At 40.3% G+C, this 26,509-nt stretch overlaps 1 protein-coding gene and 1 pseudogene across 2 annotated transcripts in view; both read left to right on the top strand.

Moving 5' to 3' along the window:
* Positions 1 to 2,551: 2,551 nt before the first annotated feature.
* The window catches only part of IPO5 (importin 5), a 61,844-nt gene continuing 37,886 nt past the window's right edge, over positions 2,552 to 26,509 (top strand). The window contains exons 1-5 of one of the 2 annotated variants that reach the window (XM_027589245.1): positions 2,552 to 2,606; positions 3,005 to 3,084; positions 14,451 to 14,561; positions 20,123 to 20,216; positions 26,140 to 26,220. In XM_027589245.1, coding sequence (XP_027445046.1) covers positions 20,127 to 20,216; positions 26,140 to 26,220 — 171 coding nt within the window. In that variant the 5' untranslated portion in view covers positions 2,552 to 2,606; positions 3,005 to 3,084; positions 14,451 to 14,561; positions 20,123 to 20,126. Of the gene's footprint in view, positions 2,607 to 3,004; positions 3,085 to 14,450; positions 14,562 to 20,044; positions 20,217 to 26,139; positions 26,221 to 26,509 lie in introns of those variants that run through there. The other variant, XM_027589247.2, reaches the window with a different exon arrangement.
* LOC113919699 lies at positions 11,950 to 12,948 on the top strand (annotated as a pseudogene).

The raw sequence follows: 26,509 nt of genomic DNA, 5'->3' as shown, positions 1-26,509 counted from the left end.
GTGTATACTCGACTCTTTTTTTTTTTTTTTAAGATTTTATTTATTTATTTGACAGAGAGAAAGAGACAGTGAGAGGGAACACAAGCAGGGGGAGCGGGAGAGGGAGAGGCAGGCTTCCCGCCGAGCAGGGAGCCCGATGCGGGGCCCGATCCCAGGACCCTGGGATCATGACCCGAGCCGAAGGCAGACGCTTAACGACTGAGCCCCCCAGGCGCCCCCTGTATACTAGATTCTTAATCTCTGGGTTGCTTCACACCTAATCCTCCATTATATAAACCATATGGGTCCTAATCAAATGAGTTTGATTTATTCCAGTTCTTTCTAGTTCTATGAATCTATGGTTTGCAAGAATTTTCCTATCTCACATCGGATTTTCATAGAATGGAAGCTGAAGATAAAATGCTTCAAAAGGTCCCCACTTCCTGCAGAGATGAACTTTTAAGTAGAGGATAATGGAGATACATTTCAGGAAGACCCTTTGAGCGGTGAGTCCTGCAAAACAGGCTGTGTATATTGGTGCAAAAACTGACACAGAAGGGGCCAGTGGGCAAATATGCTTCATTTTCTATGACACTTTGAAATTATTGCCTGAAAAGACAAACCTGGTTTTTGTCTGAATTACATTATGAGGTGATCCATCTTCAACCCCAGCTGAGAGTATAGCTGAGCTGTTTCCCTAAATGAATGATGTAACATGAAAACGTGCATATCAAGATAAGCAATTCAGCAGGGGCTCAGCGCGAACATGTTCATGAAAGGTACAGCCATGGATGGGCAAACCCAGCCCTCTGCTTCCAGGCCTTTCCCTTCATCTCTATAATAATTTATCATGTTGCTTCGTTTAAATGTGAACACTTCAAAAATATTTTTAAAGTTTTTTTTCAGTCTGTAGGCTCAATAGTCCCAAAAATAAGGCTCATGATGGTAGGAAGGAAATAAGGATGTACCCACTTGTGAGTGGGTAGATGTAAGATTTAAGAGTTAAGAGTAAAAAAATTATGACCGGTTCTGGGGCAGCTGAAGGCACGACAGTTGATCACTTGAACACAATAGGAGTTATTGAATATTTAAGAATTGAGGATAGGAGTTTTCCTTTTTTTTTTTTTAAGACAAAAGGCCACTTATATTATCCATCACTGACATGCACACCACCATCCCAAATAGTAGTATTAAAGGAAATGTTATGAAGGTTCCATGAACAGCTTGAAGGATCTGAACTATTGTTAACTGAAGAAGGGCAAAATATCTAAATGATAATTAGAAATTCTACATTTTAAAAAGGAGAAGAAAAACAAGTCACAGAGCTTTCTGATTACCCAAGACTCTTCTGGCTCACCTGTGGCTAGATATTGAGTGGCATAAAAGGTGAACCAGGGCCATAATGCAAAATACCCATCATAGTCCTCCCCATACCTGATTCTCTAGCCTTCCTTTATCTACTGTGATGCTTCCTACTCAACTATTCTTGCACTTGTTGTGCCTGCTGATGAACAAATCAATAGACATTCCCCTGAATCCAGTCTTTGGTTTAGGTTTGTAATGCCCAAAGCTCAGCCATGGCAGCCAAGGTCAGCCAGCACCTTCTAAAAAATAAAACAACTGTCAGTATCATAGGGGTTGGAGGAAAGACTGGAATTCTTTCTTTTAATGTGTTCTTCATACAACTTATAATCACCTTATAATTCAATCAGTGATTCTTAAGCTGCAAAAGTTCTGGTTTTGGATTCTTGGTAGGATCCTTGAGCAAAAAGCCACGAGAGCACCTCACTGCCATCACCCCTGCCTATGAGCCAAAACATCAGAACGTGTGATGGAAATGAGGACAAAGAAGCAAGGAATGGAGCCGAGGAACTCTCAGGATTTGCAGAGACTTTGAAAGTGCTTGGACCTCACATGTCACCAATAAAAAATATGACCCAGCCGGAAGGGTCTGAACATGTCCTATGAAACAATTTTAAAACCAAAAAGTTGAGTTTTAATTAAAGTTTAGCTTTAATTAATTACAAACATAAATAAACAGAATGATGGAATGCTAGATGTAGCAAAACTAGGTCATGGAGGACCAGGACAATCTAGGCCAAATCTGGTAAGTGAATATATCATGTAAGAACTTGAACTATAAACCAAACTGCCAAAAACACATTTAATATGGAATTTCTTTTGTTTCCATAGAAATTTATCTTTATCTATTTTAGAAATCATTTTCTCTTTTTAGTGTTGATTACTAGAATAGAATTGAAATACATAGATAAGGAAACCACTCCTATAGTTTCAAAGCTAAAGTGGATGACAAGATGTGTACCCAATCTGAATAGCCCTCAACAGCGTGAGTCTTGTATTCTCGAAGGTCTGAGCTCCCTTTGCCTTCTGTGGCTTTGGGAACAGATTGGTTAACCTGTAATATCTGAATGCCTGGATGGACTATAAAGCTTGTACAGTGGGCAAATTGAAACAGGCCAACAGCATGACACTGCTTGCCTACAGCAGGTCATAATTGCAGTCAGATGTCTCCATGGTGACCTCTCTGAGCCATGAGGCTGGAACTGTGGGATTAATGACATCCCACGACTGGAGCAACCACAGTGCTGAGAACAGCTTTGACTACTGTAAGTAATCCCCAAACCTCAAATTTAGATGAAAAATTTTAAGAACTTAATCCATACCAAGGGACCGATTTGGGTGGTTTTGGATGGGGAAGTCTCTCTGTGTGAGATCCAGGAAGCCCTGTTAGCTCTCTTACCTTTCCAGAGTCCCCATGGTAGTATTGACGAGGAAGAGAAAGGACAGAGAACTTACTAGACAGAAACCAAGAATGAAAGAATGAGAATTCCCTGACTGCTCATTGTTCCTTGATACCGTGTCTTCTTAGATTAGCTGTCAACTGCTTTCATGTCCTTAAGAAAGCATCATTTGATTAGGGTTGCCCAAAAGAATGTAGACTGTTGTCCTAACTATGTGTCTAACCACCCCAAAACAGTAAGAAATGAGGTTTTATTTCATTTAGGTGGTTCCGGGGAGAAACCTTTCCAGGACCCATGTATGGACACAGCTGTTCTCCCTGATCAGGATCCTTGCAGTACCCAAGTAAGACCATCACTGTCAGACTTTGTTCTGTCTCTGGCCACTGCTAATTGTGTTACTTCCTTTATGACAAAAAGGTCCTACTTTTTCCTACAATCGTGATATTCATGATCATTTCACCATTTATTCACCGACTAACCAAAATCCAATCCACCAGGATTTTCTATCCTACTTTCCTATAGACCCTTAATTTCTCAAGTGCCTAAAAATAAATTCTACTTAAAATCTTTAGAGGTCCTACCTTAGGCCTTTAAAAATATTAAAAATATTAAAAATATTTAAATATCTTATGGTTGTGTCCTCTCAGAGGCTGAGTATATTTTATCTTAATTTTCGCCTCACTAGTCAAGTAAATGAGGGAAAACATAATTCATTTTCATTGTGGGAAAACTAAATCAACCACTAAGTAGTAAAAAGACTACTAATCTAATGGATTACCTTACTTAACTGTTTCTCCTAGAGTTTAATCCCCTAACTACGTATAAAAAAGTCAGGGTGCCTGGGTGCCTCAGTCGGTTATGTGTCTGACTCTTGGTTTCAGCCCAGGTCATGATCTTAGGGTCATGATCTCAAGGTCATGAAATCAAGCCCCGCTTTAGGCTCTGGGATTCCCCCTCCTCCTTCTGCCCCTTCCCCCACTCACAGATGCCCTCTCTCTAAAATAAATAAATAAATAAATAAAATCTTTAAAAAAAAAGACAAAATTACAAAGAAAACTATTAGATGCAGGGGACTTGTCAATGTCAATGCCTTTATTGCACAGAGATTAATTTAGACTTTTCTGATCAGTTTTGCTCTATTGTTCTGTCACTTGCTTATACGTATATGTGTTGGAACATCCATAACTCTAGTCGTGGGAGACAGCATTGTGTTAGCATCTTAGGAGAGTTATGCAACTGGAACACAGTTATGAACCCGCAAATTAAAAATACCTGGGCGGCCAAATAATAATTGTCATAAAGCTCATGTGGGGTGGTACTCTATAGGCTCTGCTCTGTCCTCTGTGCCTGTTTCATAGCCTTTTAAGGTTACCTGGTTTCCAAAGCACAGCAAACCAGATGATGAGAGCAGGTGACAAGCAGAGACAGCCATCATTTTATGTTGGCAGCTTCATTAAGTGGCAGATGACTGACAGGAAAAAAAAAAAAAAAAAACTTCGAGAAAAGCAAGCAGTGATATAAGACCTCAAATCTCAGAGAGCCAGAGGAATTTCGTTTCAGGATGAGCAACCCTAAGTGGCTTCTGTACTCATCACCCTATTTGAACACAGTGTGATAATTGACTTAATGACCCTCAAATGCTGGGACTGGGAAGATAACCCTAGGGATCGAGTCCAACACTCCCGATTTACAGACAAGCAAGCGGAGGCCTAGGGAAGGCTTCAGGGCCAAGTTCAGGATCATAGCTGGTTGGTGGTGGAACTCCCACTAGAACCGGGATCCCCTGATCCTAGTGCATCTTTTTTTTTTTTATGAAGAAATGGTTGAAGCCTCATTGGTCAAACATGACAATTGAATGAGATAATGTACAGAAGGGTAGCACTCAGACACAGAAGGGAGGGAAGTCTTCTTGGCTAGGATATTGTGAATCTGATACACAAAACGGTGGAGCATTTTTAATATTAATATTTGAAATAACTTTGCTCTTTCAGAACATTAATTTCCGTGAAGCAGTCCCTTCTCAGAAGTTAAAATGTCCGCTCTTCAGAAAGGTCTCCCCTGACCACCCTGTTAAAAATAGGACCACTTTCACTTTCTATCTCCTTACCTTGACTTAATATACTCTGTAACCTATCACTTATAGATAGCTTTCCTCTAAAGCTTCTTTTCAAGTTAACAGCTTAAGTCTTGTCATTTTCTTCTAGTTTTTAAATAGAATAAATAGTTTCCTTTCCTTGGAAGAGATTTAGCCCTGATTCTGAAGCTCAGAACCACTAAACAGTCAATGCATATGGGCCGAGCCCCCAGAAGAACAGAAGTCCCTGCAACTGATTCTGCCTGAGTCCAACCTGAATCAGAAATGATGGAATCCCTTTATAATGATGGTATTTAGACACAAGCACCAATCAATATTCCAGCTTTAAGCTGTGCCTCTGTCAAGATTTTCCATATGCAGTTCTGTTTTAAAAGAAAAGACTTGACATACAGCTGAATCCAAGTAACACAAGCCTTTTTACAACATGGTTTCAGTATCATTCTTATTTTACTTGGCACTGAGAGCTTAAAACACATTCCTGCTTTTCCCCACTCCCTTCCCACATTCTTTAAAAGGGCAAGAACTATTATCTCTTTGATAATCGAGCAAAAACATCAGCATAAAGCTAATTAGATACACACTTCTATTGAGACGGGAGGACAGCATCCGGCATCTCCATATTAGTTTCAACTAATGTCTTTAAATAATTATTTTAATTCCATATTGTTATAGCCTTATTTCTAAGAGAGGTAGAGAGGTAGATTAGATGGTAAGAGAACTGAGTAGCTGAAGAAAATTTCGAGAAAATAGTATTTCCTTAGCACCAAATAAATACTATCACTCCTGAAGTACAAAAAAAAATACAGATAAAAAATAATCTTTTCAAATAAAATGTTATAGGATTGACTTTCTCTTTAACATCTGTGCCTACTTGTTCTTCCAACTATCTTGACACTAACTGGTGGATTCCTAGGTGTCATTCCCTTGCCAACCTGAGATCAAAAGGGAATTAGAATTTAAGATGACTAATCATGTTCAATGCACTACCATCGGTTCCCCCTTAGGATTATATTTTATTATGTGTGGATTATAAACCTCCTCTGCAGATGAACCATGAGAGACTATGGACTCTGAAAAACAAACTGAGGGTTCTAGAGGGGAGGGGGGTGGGGGGGATGGGTTAGCCTGGTGATGGGTATTAAGGAGGGCAGGTACTGCATGGAGCACTGGGTGTCATACGCAAACAATGAATCGGGGAACACTACATCAAAAACTGATGATGTAATGTATGGTGATTAACATAACATAATAAAAAAATTTTTTTTAAATAAACAAACCTCCTCTGCCTGGCCTCTTAAGTGTTGGGATGTCTCAGGGCCGAGTCCTTGACCCTCTTGTCTCTTCCCCAGGTGATGCCATCCACTTCCACAGCCTTAAATGCCATGAATGTGATGCCTCAATTGGTATTTCCAGCCCCACCCTCTTGCTGAGCTCCAGGCATCCCTGTCCAATGGCTTGCTGGACATCCCCCACTTGGATGTCTCCTAGGCATCTCAAACTTACCATGAATGAAACTCGCCTCTCAATTTCTTCTCGCCACAACTTACCCCACACACATCCTCATTTTAGTGGCACTGGCATTGCTCAGACCCCAATCCTAGGCACCCTTGACTTCTCTATCTTACTTCCTTCAGAGGAGGATTCACCATGGAGCTCGAGGAGCTTAAACTTCCAGGTCTTTTGCTTGCACGGAGCCCCTCCAGAGGACCTCGTTGTATGTTCGGTGTTTCATTTTTCTTATAGAGGGGTCTCAAATTGTGTTAGGTTTCAGGTCCCACAAAACTTGGATCTGCCTCTGCACCCTACATCCTGCTCTATTTCGGAGAGCAAACTATCTCAATCAGACCACTCTGGACACCGTTGATTGCTGTAGTCCAAGCCACCTTATTCTCTGGCCCGGAGTACCACAGTGACCTCCTCATGCTCCCCCAGCCTCCTCACTCCCTCCTACTGTTTCTATATCACTCCCAAATCACCTTTTATAACTGTTTAAATGTTAAATGATCTGTTAAGACCAGTCATATCCCTTACTTAACCCATTCCACCTAGAATAAGTCATACTACTGAAGGATTACAATGCCCCCGGTGATCTGGCTCCTGTTTGCCTCTCAGCCCTCCCCTCATGGCTTACTCCTCTCTGGCTGTACTCTTCTTTCCTCCCTGGAATACACCAGACTTCATTTTGTCTTGGGACTTTTACACTTGCTGTGTCCTCTGCTGGAAATAGGAATTTCCCCCATTTCTTTAACTTGTCTCATCTTTTAAGTCTCTGCTCCAGTATCTCCCCCAATGTAGCACCCAACTCCACCCAGTCATTCTTGACCCATTATCTTCCTTTCACTGGTCACCGAATGAGTTTTCTAATCTACTCAGTTGACTTTTTTATTGTCTGGCTTCTTCTAAAAGATAAGCTCCACGAAGTTGGGAACCCAGTCCTGCTCACTACTGAATCCTCACAAGGAGTGTCCGCTGCCGAGAAAGTGCCCAATACATATTTGCTAAATAAGTGAATAAGCAAAATGTTAAAAAAAAATGCTAACACAGTAAAGTGTGGCATAAAGCAGTACAACACAGTGTGGGTGGAATTAAAGAGGATGAACTATATTATGAGGTTCCTTTTGTTTCTACTTCATTAACTACAGACAGCTAAAACTCTGTCCTGCCAGTACGTGAAATTTGAGTTCTAGATTGACGTCACAATTGATACTCCACTGTGAATGCCATCATAATGCATGAGGTAAAATGTGCACATCATAGTATCCAAACTGTGAGATGCTTGCTATAAATACCAAATGCATGGAGAGGAAAATAGATAGACTAAATCATATCAGTCTCTCTCTAGTCCTTTTCCTCCAAAATAATGGCTTAGGAATGCTCAGGTTTGAAGGTGAGGAATGCTATCATCTGTGTATTCTGAATTGAATTAAAAACAGTGTGAAAATAGGAAAAAAATAGTAATTGAGGTCTGGATCAATTTCCTTCAGATCACTAAGGAAAAACAGTTTTTAAAATAACAGCTTTTTTGAGATATCATTCACGTACCATAAAGTTCACACTTTTTAAATATACAGTTGTTTAGTTTACTCATAGAGTTTTGCATCCATCACCCCTGTCACGTTCCAGAACATCTTCATCGCCCCAGAAAGAAACTAGCAGTCACTCCACCTTCCCTCCCTTCCCCTCCAGGCCCCTGGCAAACACGAATCTATTTTCTGTGTCTATGGATTGGCTGCTTCTGGGCATTTCACATAAATGGAACCAAAAACTATGTGACTTTTTGTGTCTGGCTTCTTTCACTTGGCATAATACTTTTAAGATTCATCCATGTTGCAATATGTTATCAGTACTTTATTTCTTTTATTGCCAAATAGATATGCCACACTTTGTCTATCTATTCATCAGTTTGTGGATATTTTGGATTATTTCCACGTTTTGGCTATCATGAATAATGTTGCTATGAACATTCATGTAAAAGTTTTTGTGTAGACATATGTTTCCATTTCTCTTGAGCATGTATTTAGTAGAATTGCTGGGTCATATGGTAACTTTCTGTGTAACTTTTGAAGAACTGCCAAACTGTTTGTCAGCTTGACTGCACCATTTTATGGTCCGATCGGCAATGTGCCAGGGTTCCAGGATGAGGGGTCCCAATTTCTCCACATCCTCATCAATACTTGCTATTGTCTTTTTTATTATAGTTATCCTAGTGGTAATCCCTTTTTTGGTTTTGACTTGTATTTCCCTAATGACTAATGACGTTGAACATTTTTAACATATTCTCTAGCCATTTGCATTCATGTATCTTCTGTAGGGAAAGTTCTATTCAAATGTTTGTTTTGCCTACATTTTAATCGGGTGTCTTTTTGTTATTGAGTGTAACAGTTCATTATATATTCGGGATACAAGTCCCTTATCAGATATAGGATGAGCAAATATTCTCTCCCATTCTATGGGTTGTCTTTTCACTCTCTTGATGGTTTCCTTTGAAGCACAGCAGTTTTTAATTTTGATGAAGTCCAATTTATCTTTCCTCTTTTTTTGTCTTTTGTAATTTTGGTGCCATATCTAAGAAACCATTGCCTAATCAAAGGCCTTATGCTTTCTTCTAAGAATCTTACAGTTTTATCTCCTCTATTTAGGTCTATGCCCCATTTTGAGATTTGCATATGGTACAAGGTAGCAGTTCAGCTTCATTCTTTTGCGTGTGGATATCCAGTTGTACCAGCAACATTTGTTGAAAAGACTGTTCTCTCGCATGAATGGCCTTGGCACCTGTATTTGTCAGGATTCTCCAGAGAAAAAGAACCAATGGGATATATGTAAAGAGATCTATTTTAAGGAACTAGCTCATGTGATTATGGGGACTGGCATGTCTGAAATCCTTAGGGCAGGACAGCAAGTGTAAATTCAGGCAAGAGTTGATTTTGCAGTGTGGAGTCTGAAATTTGCAGACCCTTGGCGTAGAAACGCCAAAAGGTGTTTCTACGTCCTGAAGCAGAAATGCTTCTTCCCCTGGAAACCTGCCTTTGCTGTAAAGGCCTTCCACTGGTTAGATGAGACCCACCCATTATGGAGGGTAATCTACTTAGAGTCAACTGATTGTAAATGTTAATCACATCTACAAACATCTTCACAGAAACATCTAGTGTTTGACCAAACAACTGGGCACCATAGCCTACCCAAGCTGAAACCTAAAATCAACCATCATAGCACCCTTCTCAAAAATCAATTGACCACAAATATAAGGTTTATTTCTGAAGTCCTCATTCAAGTTCATTGATCTTTATGTCTATCATTATGCCAGTATCACAGTGTAGCTTTATAATAAGCTTTAAAATCAAGGTGTGAGTCTTTCAACTTTTGTTTGGTTTGAGATTATTTTGGCTATGTGTAGTCTCTTGCAATTCATATGAATTTTAGGATGTTTTTTCTGAAGAAAAGAAGCAGTTGAAATTTTGATAGGTATAGCTTAAATCTGTAGATCAATTTGGGGAGTATTGCCATCTTAATACTAAGTCTTCCGAGTCATGCACGTGGAATGTCTTTCCATTTATTCAGATATTTCTAAATTTCTTTAGCCATGTTTTATAATTTTTGGTGTACAAGTCTTACATGTTTGTTAGACTTGTTCTGAGCATTTTATTATTTTTTGATGCTATCAGAGATTTTTTTATTTCATTTTTTGATTGTTCATTGCTAGTATATGATACATGATTTCTGTGTATTAATCTTGTATCCTGCAAACTTGCTGAATTCATTTATTTGTTTTAATAACATTTTTGTGGATTCATCAGGATTTTCTCTATACAAGATCATACCATCTGTGACTCTGCAGTATAATGTTGAATAGAAATGATGAGAATGGACATTCTTGTCTTTTTCTTGATCTCAGGAAGAAAGCATTCATTTTTTACCCCAGGAAATATCATATTAGCTGTGGGTTTTTCTTAGATGGAAATTTAAGGAAATTGCCTTCTATTCCTAGTCTGTTGAGTGTTTTTATCATGAAAGAGTGTTGGGTTCTGTCAAAGGTTTTTTCTGCATCAATTTCGATGATCATGTGGTCTTTATACTTTATTCCATTAATATGGTATATTACATTGATTGATTTTCTTATGTTATACCAACTTCACATTCCTAGGATAAATCCCACCTAGTCATGATATATGATTCTTTTTGTATGTTGCTGAATTCAGTTTGCTAGGATTTGGTTGAGAATTTTTGCATCGATGTTTATGTTGGTATGCAGTTTCCTTGTGATGTCTTTGGTTTTGGTATCAAGTTAAAACTGGCCTCATAGAATAAATATTCACTCTGCTTCTAGTTTTTGGAAGAGCTTAGAAAGGATTGGTATTAATTCTCTTTAAATGTTTGGTAGAATTCCCCAATAAGGCCATCTAGCCCTGGAATTTTGTGGGAAATTTTATTACTAATTCAGTCTCTCTGCTTGTTATGGGTCTATTCAGATTTTCTTTACTTTTTTTAAGATTCTATTTATTTATTTGAGAAAGAGAGCAGGAGCAAGCAAGCAGGGGGAGGAGCAGAGGGAGAGGGACAGGTAGACTCCACGCTGAGCATGGAGCTGGATGTGGGACTCCATCTCAGGACCCTAAGATCATGACCTGAGCCAAAATCAAGAGTTGGACACTTAGCCAACTGAGCCACCCAGGCACCCCACTATTCAGATTTTCTATTTCTTCTCGATTTCATTTTGCTGGTTGTGACTTTTTAGGGATTTCCATTTCATCCATGTTATCTAATTTGTTAGCATACAATTGTTCATAGCATTTGATTATAATTTTTTTATTCCTGAGAGTTTGGTATTAATAGCCCCTTTTATTTTTAATTTTAGTAATTGAGTCTCTTTTTCTTGGTCTAGCTAAAGGTTTGTCAATTTTGTTGATCTTTTCAAAGGAACAGCTTTTTTTCCTCTTGGTTTTTTAATTCTCATTTCACTTATTTCCTTTCTTGGTTGTATTATCTCTTCTGCTTGCTTGGGTTTAGTTTGCCCTTTCTCTAGTTTTGAAGAAACTAGGTGACATTATTGATTTGAGTTCTCTTTTCTTTTTTACCGAAGATGTTTGCAACTCTGAAGTTTCCCAAGAACACTGTTTTCACTGTATCCCATAAGTTTTGGGCTCCTGTGGTTTTGTTTTCATTCATCTTAAAGTATTTACTAATTTCTCTTGTGATTTCTTCTTCAACCCATTTGTTATTTAGAAGGATGCTGGCTCACTTATTTGTGAATTCCTCAGATTTCCTTTTGTTCTTGATTTCGAATTTCATTTCGCTGAGGACGGAGAACATACTTTGTATGATTTGAGTCTTTTTAAATCTACCAAGACTTGTTTTATGGCCCAACATGTGATCTCTTCTGGAGAATGTTCCCTGTGCACTTGAGAAGAATATGTATCCTGTTGTTGTTGGATGGAGTGTCCTACAGATGTTTGTTAGGTCTAGATGGTGTATAGTGTTCTTCATGTCTTCTGTTTGTTGTTCATCTTCTGCCTAGAGGTCCTATCCATTATTAAGAGTGGAGATTGAGAGGAGTTCCCTGGTTTCTGCTGATTCTTGAGGCCTAAGAAGGCACCCTCCCCCAACAGAATTCAGAGACCTGACAATGTCCCTGTATTGTGGAATTGCTTACAGGAGAAAATCTTTTTGGTACTTTAGGCTGCTGTCAACTTACGTCACTAAGACCCGGTATTTATTTGAACTGAAAGAAGATGATGATGCATGTAAAAAAGCCCAGCAGACAGGAGCATTTTATCTCTTTCATAGCCTGGCTCCTTTGCTTCAGAAATCGGGACACCAATACCAGGCCCCCAGGCATAGCCTACTAGAGTTGGAAAGGCTCCTGGCAAGCTGTGGACAGGACACACAAAGAATAGAAGACTGTGCTGACTGGATGCTCTGAACAGCATGAAGCATGGTTTGCTCTGAATCTAGGTCTAAAAAGCTCCTCTTCATAAATGCTTCCTTACAGAAACCAGAAATGGAGACAGAGCTCAAGGGCTCTTTCACTGAGCTGAGGAAGGCTCCTTCAGCTGAACACAAAGGATGCCTCCTTGTTGACCACAGCTTGGGCTCTTCTCCGTTGGCATGATGCTCATCAGTTCTGTAGCAGAAGCGGGCAGCCCACCAAGAAGAATATGGCTGGCAGCAAGCATGTGTGCCCTTCCAATAAGATTATCTATTATCCACAGATGGCTCCTGGGGTGATCACTCTGGTGTCAGATGGGACTCAATGTCTGCTTGCCTGCCAGAGTTCCTTTCCCAAGGGAATGTATTCTGCCTGGGCAGGTTTTTGTGATATAGGTGAAAGTCTGGAAGAGGCTGTCTGGAGAGAAGTTGCAGAAGAGGTGGGATTGGAGGTGGAAAGACCGCAGTACTCCACATCCCAGCACTGGCCCTTTCCTAATAGCTCACTCGCGATTGCTTGTCATGCAACTGTGCAACCAGGGCAGACAGAGATCCAGGTGAACTTGAAAGAACTAGAGGCAGTTGGCTGGTTCAGTCATGATGAGGTAACCACAGCCCTGAGGAAAAACAATCCATATACTCAGCAACAGTATGGGACATTCTGGTTGCCCCCTAAGTTAGCCGTTGCCCACCAACTGATTAAGGAGTGGATGGAAAAGCCGTCCTGCTCTACCCTGCCCACTTAGCTCAGATTGAGCCACCTAGATCAGTATCCTGGAGGGGCATAAAAGAGATCAGTGGATAAAGGGGAGGTGACCAAAGGCCATCTCCAACTTCATACTAAGGCAGAGCAGGAGGTGACCCTACAGCGGATGCCTCTAATAACAGTGTCAAGGAAGTTCCTATTCATAGGCAATCAAAATGCCAAACTGATAATGACAATTGTCAAAATCACACGGAAGTTTGAAGCATTAGCTTGGATATAGGCCTCCATGCACCCATTTTCACTGTCTTGGAAGGAAACATCTTTTGGCATGTATCTCATTAATGCGGGGTTTACACTAACTGCCAAAATGTGCCTGGTATAATTTTAATTTTATCTTAGTATTGAAGATACATAGCAAATCTCAACCCACTACTGAGTTACCTTTCATCCTCATAGAACTAAGGAAAATGGCACAATACAACATTAAAAAATTCATGTACAGGTATTTTGTACATGGTATTTAAATAAAAGCCTTATTTCTTTAAGTCGTCTGAAGGGATGACGAAAGTGGGAGCCAAGGTCTTCCTCAGAGTACTCTATAATAAATCAGATGCAGTGATGTTCTGCTGGGGTAACTGCATCCCAGTGGGGCTTAAGAGAGCTATGTCTTTTGCTGTTACTTGCTCAGCTTGTGACCCAAGGAAAAGATGATCACTTTGCCATGTCTGATTTCCTAAATATAAAATGGTCACTGCCATTTGCAGACTGTTAAGTGTTGTAACTTCAGCTGAGGGGTTAATGAGAGCGAACCATTTCTTGTTTTATGGGATAAACTAAATTTAGGATTGCTCATCATTCGTGTATGTCATTCTATACCTTGTCATCGGGGAGAATTTATCTGGAGGAAATAAAATAAATTTCCACACACACACACACACACAAAGAGTGGAGATTGGAGTCTCCAACTATTTTATTGAATTTCTCCCTTCAGTTCTGTCAAGTTTTGCTTCATGTATTTCCCGGCTCTGTTCATAGGTACATGTATATGTAACTGCTTTGTCTTCCTGGCTGATTGACCCTTTGATTATAATAAAATATCCTGCTTTGTCTTAGATAATTTTATCTTAAAATCTGTTTTGTCTGATACAGGATAGCCGTTTTGGCTTTCTTTTGGATACTGCTTCATGGGATATCTTTTTCCGTCCTTTTACTTTCAACCTACTTGTGTTCTACAGAAAAACGCTTAAAACTAAATTCTTCTGCTGTGCATATTTTTATTTCAGGTGAATATAGTGAATACAGTGAATGATGGTTTTTAAACCATTCACCACATTTAAATGAAAATCAACATAAAAAAAATAAAAAGAGTTCTTCTTTCCCCCAGCTCTTAACTAGTTCTTGACTTAACTTTAAGGATTTATTCTAGAGAATCAAATTTGGAGTCTTACTTTCTAGAGGTTCACAAATCTCTTTAATGTCCAACCAGCAGGGAAAGGAAATTCCTAAGCAAGGAACACTGCTCAGGAAGTACTGTACCATGTCTCCAAATCCCTGAGAATCAAGTCAGAAAAGTGGAAGCAACAGAAAGTACTATAAGGTAACTTAATTTCACTTTGTTGACGAGTCACTCCCTAAATCTAAATTAACAAAGTATGTAGGACACTTGTGTATAGCTAGTTGGTTATTTTAGGACTCTCTAGCAAAGTACTGTTGAATAGAAATAACATGTGAACCACAAATGCAAGTCACACATGTAATTTTAAAGTTTCTAATAGTCATATTTTTAAAAGTAAAAACAGGAAAAATTGTTAATGTAGTTAATAATTATCACTTATTAATAAGTATAATTTACATATTTTATTTAACTCAATATGTCATCATTTCTGCATGTGATCAACATAAAATTGTTAATTATTCCTTTTTTTAAGATTTATTTATTTAGGGCACCTGGGTGGCTCAGTCGGTTAAGCATCTGTCTTTGGCTCAGGTCATGATCCCAGGGACCTGGGATCCAGCCCCATGTCGGGCTCCCTGCTCAGCAGAGAGTCTGCTTCTCCCTCTCTCTCTGTCCCTCCCCCTTCATGCGCGCTCTCTTTCTCTCTCTCAAATAAATAAGAGAGCAGGAGTGGGAGAGGCAGAGGGAGAGGGAGAGAGAGAATCTCAAGCTGACTCCCCTCTGAGCATGGATCCAGACTCGGGGCTCCATCTTACAACCCTGAGATCACGACCTGAGCCAAAATCAAGAGTTGGACACTTAACCGACTGACCCAGCCAGGCACCCCAAAATTGTTATTCCTAATTTTCTACTAAGTCTCTGAAATTTAGTCTGCACCTTACTCTTAAAGCACACTTATTTTCAAACTAGCTACATTTCAAGTGATCAATAACCACAATGGCTAGTGGCTACCATTCTGGACAAAGAACTATAGCATTTAAAACTGAAAATGGCCTTAAAATGCTCCATTTTGATCACATCAAACTTAAATAATTTTTTCTTAGCCACAATTTATTATACATTGCTATAACATGACTGCTTATATAATGAGTATAAAAACATAATAACCTAACAAGTAGATGTACAGTCAGAATTAAATTTACAAATCTTGGAGGTTTCAATCTGCATCAGTAATGATAGCTAACATTTATTAAGCATTTACTCTGTGCTAGGCACTAGGCCAAGTATTTTAACACATGGTGGAAGGTACTTCTTTTATCTCCATTTCATAGAAGAGGGAACTGGGGCTTAGATAGAAGTTTAGAAGTTTAGAAGTTTAATTAACTTGGGCAAGATCACCGCATCCAAGTTGTAAAGTCATTATTTGAATTCTCATTCTGGCTGGCTCTTGGAGCCTGTGATCCTAGCCTCCAAACTCTACACCTCCCTAAAATGTATCCAAACACCTGCAGAATTCAGTAAATTTCATATATAAAACTATGAGAGAGAGAAACAGAGAAAGAGCAAAAGAAACTAATGGAATCCAAATAACCCCTGCTTGTGTTCAATGTAACAATTTGCTGACTATTGTGTGCAGTGCCCTTTGGGAATGTGAAGGTTTCACTTGCCCCTGCTTGGCATGCTCTGACTGTAACAGTTTCAGACAGGGGGGTTTGAAAGTCTTGATAAAAAGCAGCTGAAGAAATGTAAACAGTTCAGCATTTTATTTTCAGCAAACAACTTTTCTCAACAGTTCTCATCTCTTTTGCTGGCTCTTATCTAAGCAACAAAGAGCATCAATATTAGAAAGAGTTAGAAATCTTGTTTATCAGTCCAATGCCTATTAACTAATCCTTAATCCGTCAATGTACTATTTTATTCTGCATAATCGGGAGGGAGACTAACAGAAAATATGCAAATACACTTTCTACACACACAAGTGTGATGCATACATCCATATCACATGTAGCTGTCTGAGGTCTATTTCTTATTTAATCCTAAAATCCGTCTAATTAATAATAGCTGATAATTATTGAGTACTATGCAGACACCATGCCATGAAAATTTACAAATATTATCCTAACTTTTACAATACCCCTATGAAGAAGTGTTATTCCCCTTTTACAAATGAGAAAACAAAGCCAACTTTTTTTATTGTACCAAGTTAACTATTAATACAAACACCTGTAAAGAATACCATCACCTCTTAGCTGTATACAGTTAGAGATTATAATATTTTCATTTGTATTATTTAAACTGACCCTCATAATAAGTTGTGATACAGAGAGCACATGTGCTTACAACTACCAGGACAAGTAGTTGAGGTTCTTTTGGAGTCCCGGGGCAACTTTTAAAAATTTACAGATTGCTCATTTGGGAGAATCTTATTTTATTTACACTCAGCATCCAATAAACCAGAAATGACAGACAAGACCAAATTCTACTCCAGCTGAGAGAAGCTTTCACAGGGTTTTTAAAAGCCTAACTTCTCCAGCCACTCCCATTAACGTGAAAACCCATAAAACCAAGAGCAGTACCTGAAGAAGATTCTGATGCTCTCTCCTTAAGGAGTCTTGCCTCCTGTATTATGATAAATAGGTCATGACCAGGCTGTGCAGTACCTTCTGACGAACATCAAAAATCCCAAATTACCAGAGCACCTTGGTGGCTCAGTCAATTAAGCACCAACTCTTGATTTTGGCTCAGGTCATGACCTCAGGGTTTGTGAGATAGAGCCTCAAGCCCCATGTGGGGCTCTGCGCTCAGCGGGGAGTCTGCTTGAAGATTCTCTCCATCTGACCCTCTCCCCACTCTCTCTCTAAAATAAATAAATCTTAAAAAAAAAACTAAATTACCCAGATTTCATGTCCTAGTTGAGAGAAACTTCCAGTCTTCCATTTTCCCAACCTCACCCTTTTTCACAAGGGGTTGTAAACGCTCTGAGCAAATATGCCCCCAGAATTTAATAGAGGTAGGGTCAGGTCTAATAAGCTGAAGTGGAAGGTATCAGGAGCTGGCTGTTCACGGTTAACTGGGCCAAAGCAATGACAGCTAATCGGGAGTGAACAATACTAAAGGTGTTCCACCCCTCCATTTCATTTCCAATTATAATTTAATGTCAGAACTGTTGTGATTAATATCATACCTTAACAGCCATTATTATTCCATTTTATAGATGAGAAATCGAGGCTTAGAGACATTAAGTGCTCACTCAAGTGCACATAAGTAGTAAGAGACCAAGTACCCAAATTCACTCAAGTTCAAGGTTCTTTACCTTCCACCATCTAATCTCCTTGGGAAATAAACCTCTATTCTTGTGGGCTGCCATTATACAATTATCTGAGCTATTTTCTTATGGGGAGATAATACTCATAAAACAAACAGGACTCTCTCCATGGGAAATGGGTTTCTAAGCGCCATAAATTCCCAAAAGGCTGAGCATTAGGAACTCTCCAAACTGGCAGGTCTGCTGTTGAAAATGCAGTTCCCACTTCGGAGGCTTCCTGGACACCAGAACTGGTCTCACTTGTCAGGATGGCTGATATCCACCCCAAGTTTACAGGAATTTCTCCCATTTGGGGATCTCTTTATTCCTTACCCTTAAAAATCTCCTTCCGTTTTGACTGGAAACTTACAATATTAAAATAAGCGTAGGCTGACATTTCATATTCCAGCAGCTGATGTCACCATTAACTTGTTTTATTTATAACCTGAAATAAGTTTATGCTTTGCCTCACCAAGAAAACAAGCTCCCTACCTTGACATATCTGTAGACTTACGTTGGAATTTCTATTATTTAATAATTATTAAACAAATATATGTAATCTACAGAGTCATTGCCAATAAAACACATACCACAGATTTTTAAAAAGTAACTGGAGATCAGGCCATACCCTAAGCAAGCCTCTAGACAGGTCATCTTATTTCCCTGGTAACCTAGTCATAAAATGGTTTGGGTAAGTAATTCCCAAAATCTTAATAATCTTGAGTGAGGAAAAAGACTCCTCAGAATCCAGACATGACCACCGCTGACCTAAATAAATACCAAGCAAAAAAAAAAAAAAAAAAAACCTACCCCAAATTAATCTACATAACGGTCTATCTTTAAAGAAATAATGCATCATAAGAACAACAAATCGTCACATCTAAGAAACATCAATTCTACAAAGATAGGTCTGCAGACCTCTTGTGGAGAACGCATCACTGACACAGCTAAAACTTTCTAAGGGAGTTTTCTCCACCAATTCGTTAGAATCCTTTAAAAGATCTTATCTGGCAATCACAATTGCATAACGATCCCGGGGTCTCTGCCCAGAGATTCTGGACCCACTGGCCTGGATTCCAACATACAGCTAAGGCTTAAAATCACTCACTTAAAAGCAAATGTTTTAAGTAAATTTCCAGAGAGCAGAACTTCAGGATAGCCAATAGGAAATTAAATTCCCTACGAGCTGCCCGAAGTGTAGTACTCTCTCACCTAATGTGAACCTCCTCCCTACCACGGTCCTTTAGAGGCAAAAATGAATTCTTTTCTCCACTATCACCCTTAGCTCAAAACACTGGACTCGGTAGGGGCTCGAGAGAAGTGCCCTTTGACTTAAACACTGATTTCTCCGATTTGGGCAGCTCCAGTAGTAAAGGAAGATTGGGTGTATTGTTTATGCCATTGAAATCAGGTCTCTGGGCCCCTTAGTACCGGTAGGAATCCATAAACATTTAGATCAGCTCTGCAAACCAGTGTTGCTTTAGGGAGGGATTCTCTCTCCCAATTTCTCCCAATCATTGAAAGAACGGGACCCCAAAACAAGGAATTCAGGGAATAATCTCGGATCCTGGGTGGGGAGGAGCTGGAGGCACATGCGCTACGTGGACAACTCCGGACGACCCTGGGCTGGGGAGTGGAGGGGAGGCCTGGCTGGAAAGCCCAAGGCTGAGTAACACCTTTGCCGGACAAGCCGAAGGTGTGAGTCACTGGTGAGCACCGCGGGAGGAAGGGGCGGCTTGAGTCATAGTCCTGGGGGAGGTCGGAGGGTCTGACACATGAAGAAGCCTGTGAAGCCGGGAGTGGAATTTAAGTGGGAAGTGGGCTTCAAAGGAGCTCCTCCCAGGGGAGTGGAGGTTTAGGGTTCTAGAGACCTACGGAACCGGGGCTGGGGGGCACTCGTCGCGCCGCGGGGAGGGGCTAGCAGGCGGCAGAGGAGGACGCCGGCCAGCCCTCGGCGCCGAAATCTCCCGCGCTCTGAAGCTAGCCCCACCTCCCCAGCCGGACCTCACGCCCCGCGGCGCGGCGCGGCCCGCCAGCCAGCCCCTCCCGCCACCTTCCCGACGTCACCCCAGGCCCCAGCTGGCCGGCAAAGTCCCCGCCCCACCTCGCCCGCGACAAGCCGGGCTGCCCGCCGCGAGTCGCCAGTGACGGCACTGCAGGGTGCGTGGCCAATCGGCGCGGCCCCGGAGGAGGCGGCCTCGGCCCCGCCTCCCGCGCCCAGAGCCAATGAGAAGCTGGCGCTGGGGGCCGCGGCGGGGTGAGGGGTCGCGAGGCCCCGCCCCATCCTCCCCTTTCCCCTTTGCCCCGCCCTTTCCCGCCCGCCCCCCTTCCCCCCCCCAGCCCCGCGCCGCCGCTGGTGCAGGTCCCCGCGCTGGGCCCGCCCCCACCCCTCCCGCCGGCCCGCCAGCGCGCCTCACGGCTCCTGTCTCCCCTCCCTCCTTCTCTCTCACACGCCTAGCGCAATGGCGGCGGCCGCGGCGGAGCAGCAACAGTTCTACCTGCTCCTGGGAAACCTGCTCAGCCCCGACAATGTGGTCCGGAAACAGGCAGAGGTAACCGAGCTCGCCACCCCCGACCCCGCGCCCGGGCCGGCGCGCCGCCCTTCCCCCGACACCGCCCCGCCGGGCCTCGGCCGCTCAGCCGTGGCCGCGCAGGCCGGGGCCGGGCGGCGGCCGCGCAGCCCACGTGTGAGGCGGCCCGCGGCTCCTGGCCGTGCCCCCGGGCCCTTCCGGCCCTTGTCCCCGCGGCGCCCGGCGCCAGTTACTACCTCGCCACCCCTTGCGCACACGTGCAGCCACTCCTGACACGCTGCCCCCGCCCAGATGGGGAAGTCGGGCGGCGGGGAGGGATGTGGGGTGTGGGGCGGGCCCGGGGTTCCCCTCGCCCCTTTCCCGCTTTCTCCCGGTGGGAGCCTCCCCCACCCTTCCAACCTCGGTCTCCACCCAGCCTAGCCCTCCTGGTGCCCCAAACCCCGGCTGCTCCCTGACCCATCAGCTCTGTTTCTCTCCTGTCTTCGCCTTTCCCTCCCTCCCCCATCCCCTCTTTTTGAAATGTGTGTCTTCTCTTGCCTTTCCACTTACTTCCATTTAGTCCTCTTTTTCTTGTCTAGTTCCCGACATCGGAAGCTGGATTTCCCTCTCCCCTCCACCCGCCCACGGTTTTGTGAGTTGCCTTTAGGGTTTCTTTCCAAGCACCATCCACCTTTATTCTTCCTCAAGACAAATTTTTCTTTGATCTCTAGAGATTTGTGGTCTCATAACATAGCTGCGATGTCCTGGGACTTCCGTTGTTTAAGTGGGCCAGTGCCACCATATGTTTAAGTCTTTAATTTCATTAAATCTAACCTGAATCTCTCTCTCTCTTTTTTTTTATTTTTTTTTTTAAGCCACCTTTGGCTTCTGGACTCCAAATTGTGGAGCTGTGGATATATTTTCAAGAGGCAGTAGTATTTCAGACGTATCTGCAAGTTCCTTTACCAAGTAGCAGCGAGACACGTAGTTCAGTATCAGACTGATGTTAATGCTGTCAGTGTTGAGACCACGATATATACGGGAGACACTAAAAGGGAAGGGCAGAAACTTTCTAGATTCTTTTAAGTGCATTATAAGTATGTCTTCATACTTGATTATATGTAGAGTTCTCTGCCACCACAAGATTGAAGATTTTTATAAGATTCAGTGAAGGATGTTCAGCCAGATATTTTTACAGAGCAGAAATTTATTTTACATGTGGCTGATGAAATTGGGGGACAAGTCCTCTTGTCATGAATTTTATGCATGTCTTTAGAATCACAATGTTGTTAATATTTACTTTGACTAGATTAAGATATGCTGGCTACGCTTAGTGGTTTTATAATATGTAAAGTAAATACACTGGAAGTTCAGTTCTGTATGAAAAAGCACTTTAAACAATTATTAACTTTAGTCTAATGATTTTTGATTCATGTATTATACATGTGATATGTGTTCAGGGTAAAAATTTAAACAGCGCAGATCGTTTTTTTCCCATTCCCCAAAGGTAACTACTTTTAAGTGTCTTGTGAGTAGTCCCTGAAAATATCTTTACTAGTGCAAATGTATACATTCATTTTTACATGAATGGGCCTTTTATATGCATACTGTTGTGCAACTTGGATTTTTCACTCAGCGTATTTCACATTGCCACATAAGAGATTTTGTTAAAGCAGCTATGTAGTATTCCATCATGTGGTTGTATTATTTATTCAGCCAACCCTCCTATGAATGGACATTAGGTTTCCATTGTCCTCTTAAAAATGGGAATACATGCATACCTATCTTTTCAGACTTTGCCGGGTTTACTTGTGGAATACTTAAAAGTAGCATTTGTCCTTGGAAGTAATGTGCATTGATTAGTTGCATCAGTTTGCACTCCTGTCAGAGGGATGTGATGATGCCTATAAAAACATTTTAATGCATTTTGCTAACTCTGGAGGTAATTTTTCACCAAAATAAGTTCTTAATCCCAACCCATAATAGAAATTGCCATGTATTACAAAGTAGAACAGCATTGTAATTAGTAAGCGAGTTTAATTCTCCCTCTTCCCTCCAGTTGCTTAAGTCTCTATTGTCAAGCCTAGTGGGGAATCTCTCTTCTATTGAACTAAATACCAGTGTCTGGTTCAGCTTGAATTCCAATTGGTGCCTGTTGTAAATCTTTTATCACTTCCATCACTTTGGGGATAGTTAGGAGCATTCAGCACATTTTCTCATAAAGAACAATTGAAAAGTACAGTTGACCCTTGAACAACTCAGAGGTCAGGGACAACAGCCCCCACACCCCCAACTCCCCAAAACTTAACTAATAACCTCCTGTTGACTGGAAGTCTTACCAATAACATAAACAGCCAATTAACATATATCGTATGTTATGCATATTATATACTATATTTTTACAACAAACTAAGCTAGAGAAGAAATGTTACTAAGAAAATCATAAGCGGAGAAGAGACAGTCCAGTACTATACTGTAGTCATAAAAAATCCATGTATAAGTGGACCCGCACAGTTCAAACCCATGTTGCTCAAGGATCAACTGTACTGTTAGTCTCTATTCCTATCATTCAGGTAGTACATTTTTACTTTCAGAAACATATTAATATGTAAATTAGGTATTATAAAATAGAATATTCTTAATTTGACACCAAAAAAGGTAAATGTTAGAGGGGAAGTTTCCTGGTCTCATATAACACAAAGTTGGACTGTAAATAGAGCTTCTTAAGAAAGCAAAATATTATTTGAAAAATAAATAGCTGCATATATTTTAATACCCCTTTTTTTGCCTTATGAAATGAGCTGTTTATAAGTAATCAAACTAAATTAAATGGAGTATTACTGTCTGAAGTAGCAAATAAATTTTTTTTAACTAAAGAATTGGCAAAAGGTCAGTAAATATCTTTGTAATTTACTCCGTCAAAATAAAAATACTTAATTGAGGGCGCCCGGGTGGCTCAGTCATTAAGCGGCTGCCTTCGGCTCAGGTCATGATGCCAGGGTCCTGGGATCGAGCCCTGCATCGGGCTCCCTGCTCCGCGGGGAGCCTGCTGCTCCCTCTCCCACTCCCCCTGCTTGTGTTCCCTCTCTCGCTGTGTCTCTCTCTGTCAGATAAATTTTTTTAAAAATCTTTAAAAAAAATACTTAATTGACACAAATACCAAACTGTCGAGTAAGGTGACTTGTTTTATATTCAAATGTGAAATCAAGTACAGTAGAAGACTTTCATTGTAATATATTGAAAACATTAAAAGTCTTCAAAACTTAAAAGTTTTTTAAAACTTCCATTGTATAAACCATTTGGTGCGCTTTATATTTCTGTTAAATCTTCAAGGATTTTTTCTCTTTAACTTTACAAAAAATGTTTCTGATGCTTGAAGAAATGATTTCAATGCCCCTAAGTCTCAAAATACAGTAACATGAATAAACAATTGAATAAGTAGTTGACAGGTAATACAAAGTTGAATGTCCATGGCATTCATGACTAGACATTTTTATGACATAAGCTTAAGTATTTTATTAATCATATGCATGGATTTTACATTCTTATTTTTTCCATTGACTTTGTTTTTCATTGATTCTAATATAGAACTCCATTAATGAGATTTTAATTGGAGGAAGGTAACATTGAAAAATGTGCTTGATTTTTGAGGAACCAGGGTGTTTACTAGGTAAAACTTGTCCCCTCTTCATATGCAAGGTAGGCTCATGATAAATATTTATGGAATGAGTGAAGTAAGTACTTATTAGCATTTCTTCTTTGTGGGCAGGAAAGGGGGAGGTGAAATCTGCTTTACATTGTGGGATTGTGCATGGTAAAATCAAATGGAGTTGAAATTCTGTTTGCTGTGACGCTGGCAACATTCACTGAACCTGCCTGGCCTAGTGCTAGGAATATTCTTAGAAAGAGTCTTTATATTTTTATGTAGTCTTTATATATGTGTTCTTTGTATTTGCTGCACTCCAATGTGCTGGGAATATGAGGAGAAAGATAGCATCCCTGTTTTGGTGGAACTCAGTCTATTTAGGCTAATAACTTGATTTTAAATCTGTGTTCTTTTTGCCAAACTATTATCCTTGACCAGTGTTACGGTATAAATGTAATACAATATCTGGATTGCCACAGCGGAACATAACAAATGGGGGAGAACCCTCTCTCAGGAATCAGATGTCACTCATATAAACTCTTTATTGACTTCTAGTTCCTTATGGAATAGAGTTCAGTATTTGACCTAATGTTTGTAAGTGTCTACTAGAATTAGCATAGTAGAACTGTCAAACTAATAGTCCCAGCTGGGCAAGGTTTTCTGAGAGTGATATCCTAGTAAGGAATTTTTTTTCTGAAACTTGATTTAGACCACTGGAAATGAAAGTCTTAAACATTTATAGCATCGAAGGTAGGGACAAAGAATAAAAAGGCATTTTTATGTACTGTGAGAGACTGTGTTTAAATGAAAATGCTATAACCCGTCTTTCAGTTGCATTCATAAAGATTAAGTGAGAAACCTCAAGGTACATATCCATTTTTGCAATCATCTTATGAATATCTCTACATAAATTACCTCATTTCTGTCTACATGAATCCAGACCATCTTCTCTCCTCAGCTGTAAATGCTTGTCACAGTTTTCAGCATCGTTGTGTTCCTGTGTGCTTATGTACTTGAGAAGAACTTGAGGTTATCAGAAGATTTTGAATTCTCCTTTCCCCCACATGTATTCTTTGGATTGAGATATGTTTGAGAAGTTTGAGAACTGTGTAGTGGTGTATAAATAGAACTGGTTGGTTGGTGGAGTCAGACAGACCCCAGGAGTGAAACCTGGAAAGAGTGTTCAGTGCTAAGGAGATTTTGAGTACAGCTGGCCTCAGAAAACCAGAGTTCTTTCTACTGCTTATTGTATGTAACCTTGGGCAGGTCATTTCACTTCTGAGCCTTTATTTCCTTATCTATCAATATTTCAGGGATGCCACAGAGCACTTAATAAAAGTTATAATAAGGTAGATGTGGATTCAGGGAGACCCTGTGTTCCCTCCCTTGTCCTTGTCACTTCTGTCCAGAGAAACCAAGTAGTTATAGCGGTGGTAGCTCTTAGAGAGCAGACAAGGTAAACATCTTCTTGGGGAAAACAATTCCAAGTGTATTTCAAAGAATGATGTATTTTCCACAGTAAAAGACTGCTCTTGTTAGAATTGGTATACGTGCACATGAATCTATACTTCTCTTTAACTTACTTTTGCAGACAGTGTATATTTAGATCTTGTATTTTGATTCACTCTGACAATCCATCTTTTGATAGTGTCAACTTTTTATTGTTAGCCAATTTATTTTCATTTTACATTATTCATGGAGAAGGAAAGAAGTGCCCTGACTCACAAAACCTAGATTTAAGTCACCTGACCATATTCATTTATTTATGTATATAAATTTAGTATAATCCTTGCTTGAAAGAAAAAGTAGTATAAAGAATTTGAATACTTTCTTTCCCTTTCTTGGATTTACTTGATCTGAGGTACGTCTCTGGTGGTTGTAAGTAGTGGTAACTTGAACCAATTCTACATCATCTGATCTAGAAAATGTTGACAAGATAAGTAGTTTTCCATGATGTAAAGGGATATTAGGTGAGCACTTAACTTTACAGCATGGTAGCTCAGGTCACATTTAAGAATTTTTTGGCCCTCTTTCACCTTGAGTTTTGTTCATAAAAGAAGCAAAAGTTGGGAAAATGTGCACATACATTAGAAAAATCTAAGAGCTAAAGGTGGGAAGGGAGCTTGAAAGTCACTCTCTGGACATCCTTTCTTTCCTGACCAGCTGAAGTGTATTTTGTGTCACAGGAAAATTTTACCAACAGACCTTGACTACATGATTTCTCATGCATGGACCTTGCCCAGTCTTCATTTCATTTCTTTTCACTCACGACATTTTTTTAACATATTCTAACCTTAAACGTTTTTCTTTCTCCTATAGGAAACCTATGAGAATATCCCAGGCCAGTCAAAGATCACATTTCTCTTACAAGCTATCAGAAACACAACAGCTGCTGAGGAGGTACTAATTTAGAATTTGAGAATATGACATTATTACAAAACAAGTTGGGTATTAGATGGTGGTCCGTGTAGGTAATGAGAACTATTATTTACTGCGTAGACGTTACCAGAACTTTGAACTTAGTATTTGCTAAAAGCTATTTTGCAGTTATAGTTTTTTTGAGTACTCTGTATTAATGAAATTTCTTTTTTTATGTCAGGTGATGTGTCCAGGTTTAAGTTAATGGTTTTCAAATAATTACATAAAATTTTATTAAATTTAAGTGATTTCTGTAGCTATAAAAAAATTT

Source organism: Zalophus californianus, chromosome 3 (genome assembly GCF_009762305.2).
Source record: "Zalophus californianus isolate mZalCal1 chromosome 3, mZalCal1.pri.v2, whole genome shotgun sequence".
In the NCBI taxonomy this organism is placed as follows: domain Eukaryota; kingdom Metazoa; phylum Chordata; class Mammalia; order Carnivora; family Otariidae; genus Zalophus; species Zalophus californianus.
Note: the sequence above shows the minus strand (reverse complement) of the source record. Positions and strands in the feature narration are given on the sequence as shown.